The sequence below is a fragment of the Chiloscyllium plagiosum genome, unplaced genomic scaffold, assembly GCF_004010195.1.
Source record: "Chiloscyllium plagiosum isolate BGI_BamShark_2017 unplaced genomic scaffold, ASM401019v2 scaf_13957, whole genome shotgun sequence".
NCBI lineage: Eukaryota > Metazoa > Chordata > Chondrichthyes > Orectolobiformes > Hemiscylliidae > Chiloscyllium > Chiloscyllium plagiosum.
Window position 1 is genome coordinate 1 of NW_025213297.1, and position 2,409 is coordinate 2,409.

General features: G+C 44.9%; 1 protein-coding gene across 1 annotated transcript; it reads right to left on the reverse strand.

Annotated features, from left to right (window-relative positions):
- Positions 1–515: 515 nt before the first annotated feature.
- On the reverse strand, positions 516–1,521 carry LOC122547606 (cytochrome c oxidase subunit 5B, mitochondrial-like). Its single transcript, XM_043686210.1, has 3 exons — positions 1,413–1,521; positions 965–1,064; positions 516–774 (listed from the first exon to the last, which is right to left on the reverse strand). Exons 1-3 carry the CDS (start codon positions 1,440–1,442, stop codon positions 668–670), a joined length of 237 nt encoding a protein of 78 aa, XP_043542145.1. The 5' UTR covers positions 1,443–1,521; the 3' UTR covers positions 516–667.
- Between the last annotated feature and the right edge of the window lie 888 nt (positions 1,522–2,409).

Below are 2,409 nucleotides of genomic sequence, written 5' to 3' on the forward strand. Positions count from 1 at the left end.
CGGCGATGCTTTCTAAAGTGGGGCCTGTCCTACAGAGTACTTCAAAGGCAGTCATCCTCAGCCCGAAGGGTGAAGTATCATCGGCAACAGCAGGGGAAAGATTTGGTCGTGCTTCACCCGTCTCTGTGCTCAGTACCAGCGAGACCCTTGGCAAGATGCCTTCAGTGATGGATCAAGGGAGCACCATTATCCATACTACAGAAATGATCCACTCCTCCAGTAAACTGTCACCAGGCACACAACAAAGGCCCTGCAGTTAACTTAAACTGCCACTCGTTCACTACACAGAGGACAGTCGATTTTTCTTTGCTTGTTATGACATAAAATGCATTGCTTTCAGTGTTTGTAACACTTCTCTTCTTTGGAAAAAAAGCAGTTACATTTCTCTTCTGCAGTATTATCATGGTTGCAGTTATTACACTCAGGCACATGTTGAAATACTTCCTCCACCCCATTGACCAATGAGTTTCAGCACTCTTTTATGATGACAAATAAAAAAGTGACGAAACAGCTGCGACAGGTAAATTTGATTTTTAATATTTTCTATTTCTACAAGAATATAGTGACTAACAACGGAGTGTACAACGTTGAGTCCCAAACCACAAACACCAAGTGAGATCCATGGAATGCAGCTGAGTAAACCGACTGTACCCTACACTGTCCTCGTTCAGTGATGGTGGGGTACCAGTTGGTAATGAGCCCCACAGGAAGGGCAGCGCTGAGCATCTCCCTCATGAAGCCAAAACCAGATAACTGCAGTATTGTCTTCCTCACCTGCAAAACAATATTCAACATGAATAAACGCACAGAACATACTGCTACTTCTGAGGTACCAAGGCCCCTTCCTGGGCAAACGGTCTTGTTACTCAGTGAGTTTGCGTAAGTAGCAAGACTGGCTTCAGTTACTGAAAAATCCAGGCATAAATGGCCTAGAATTGTACGCATGGACAGTTATCATACTTACAAACGCAGCCTACAAGCCTCTTGTTGGTGACAGATGGTACGATGTGAGGATCGTCCTTGGTCCCAGCATATTCCTTGGGCTTCAACATATTGAAGGGATCCTGAAGGAAACAACATAAGTTGAAGGAGCCCTGCTCACTGCCTGCATTGCACATCTCTGTTGTACGATCATCTGATAATAGGGATGGCCTGGCCTTGGGAAGCAAAGGCTGCAATTGGTGCACAGTGAGGACCAAGAGGTTAGAGTAGGGACTCCACAGCTTAATTAATCTACATGTGTGTGTGTCTCTCACTTCTGCAACTTAGCGATTGATGACAGAATTTCAAGGCTCACGCCACCATCACCTCAATTCAAGCAGGCTAATATACAGACCAATGGTCCCAAGCCATCCTCACTTCCCCCAAACAATGACCTTCTCATTTAGGATTTTCAAAGAGGTGTGACATACCTTTCCAGTTTTCATAGCCTGCATGATCATCTTTTCTATACCAGTCGCTTGCTCTTCATCTGTCGGAATCCCTGTTGTTCAAAAGTGAAAATACGCTGATCAGAAACTTATGACACAAACAGATGGGTTTTCTGTTTGGCTCACTTAGATTTGAACGTCCTGTACTTAATTTCTGTTTATCCAAAACTGAATCTTGATCTTATTCCCCAGCATTGTACCTTGAATAACCTACCTGTTTAGAACGAAGAACGACAGGTGCCACCTGGGCACCAAGTAATCTTCACTGTCATGAGGTGTTGTGTGGGAAAGGAATCATGCTTCAGTTTGGGCTTGACTACACTGATTGTAAGTTAACTATCTAATTCCATATTCCAGCATTAGGTCTGTTGCCTTGTGTGCTACAGTGTTTTAAGTGCTCAACTAAAGACTACTACAACATCTTGACGATAAGTTCTATACTACCCACTTGGGAGGGGGTGTTGTTTCTCAAATCCCCTTTAAACCTTTTGCTCCTTAGCTTAAAACTGCAGCCCCTGGTTGTCAAGTCTCCTCATCCTCATCGACATCCCTCAATTTTGTACACCTCATTCAGGTTCCTCCTCAGCCTCCCTGCTTCAAGGAAAACAACCCCAACCGATTTAGTTTCTGCATTGCTGCCTAGGCAACATGCTGGTGAATCTCCTCTGCACCATCTCACGTAATCATATCCTGTCTCTAGTGCACTCCAACTAGATTCCAACTTCAGTAATATACAGCTCCAGCATAACCACCTTCCGCTTGTATTAAATGCTAGGATTAATAAATACATATCCTATGTGTCTCCTTAACTACTGGTCCTACCGTCTTCAACAACAGTCACCTCAGTTGGAAACGTTACTTTTCTCTCTCTCTCTCCCCCCGATACCCCACCCATATCTCCCACTCTTTTTCCCCCCCCCTCACCCCACCACTGTACCGCCCCACTCTCCCCCTCTATCTCTCTCCCCCCACTCTCTCC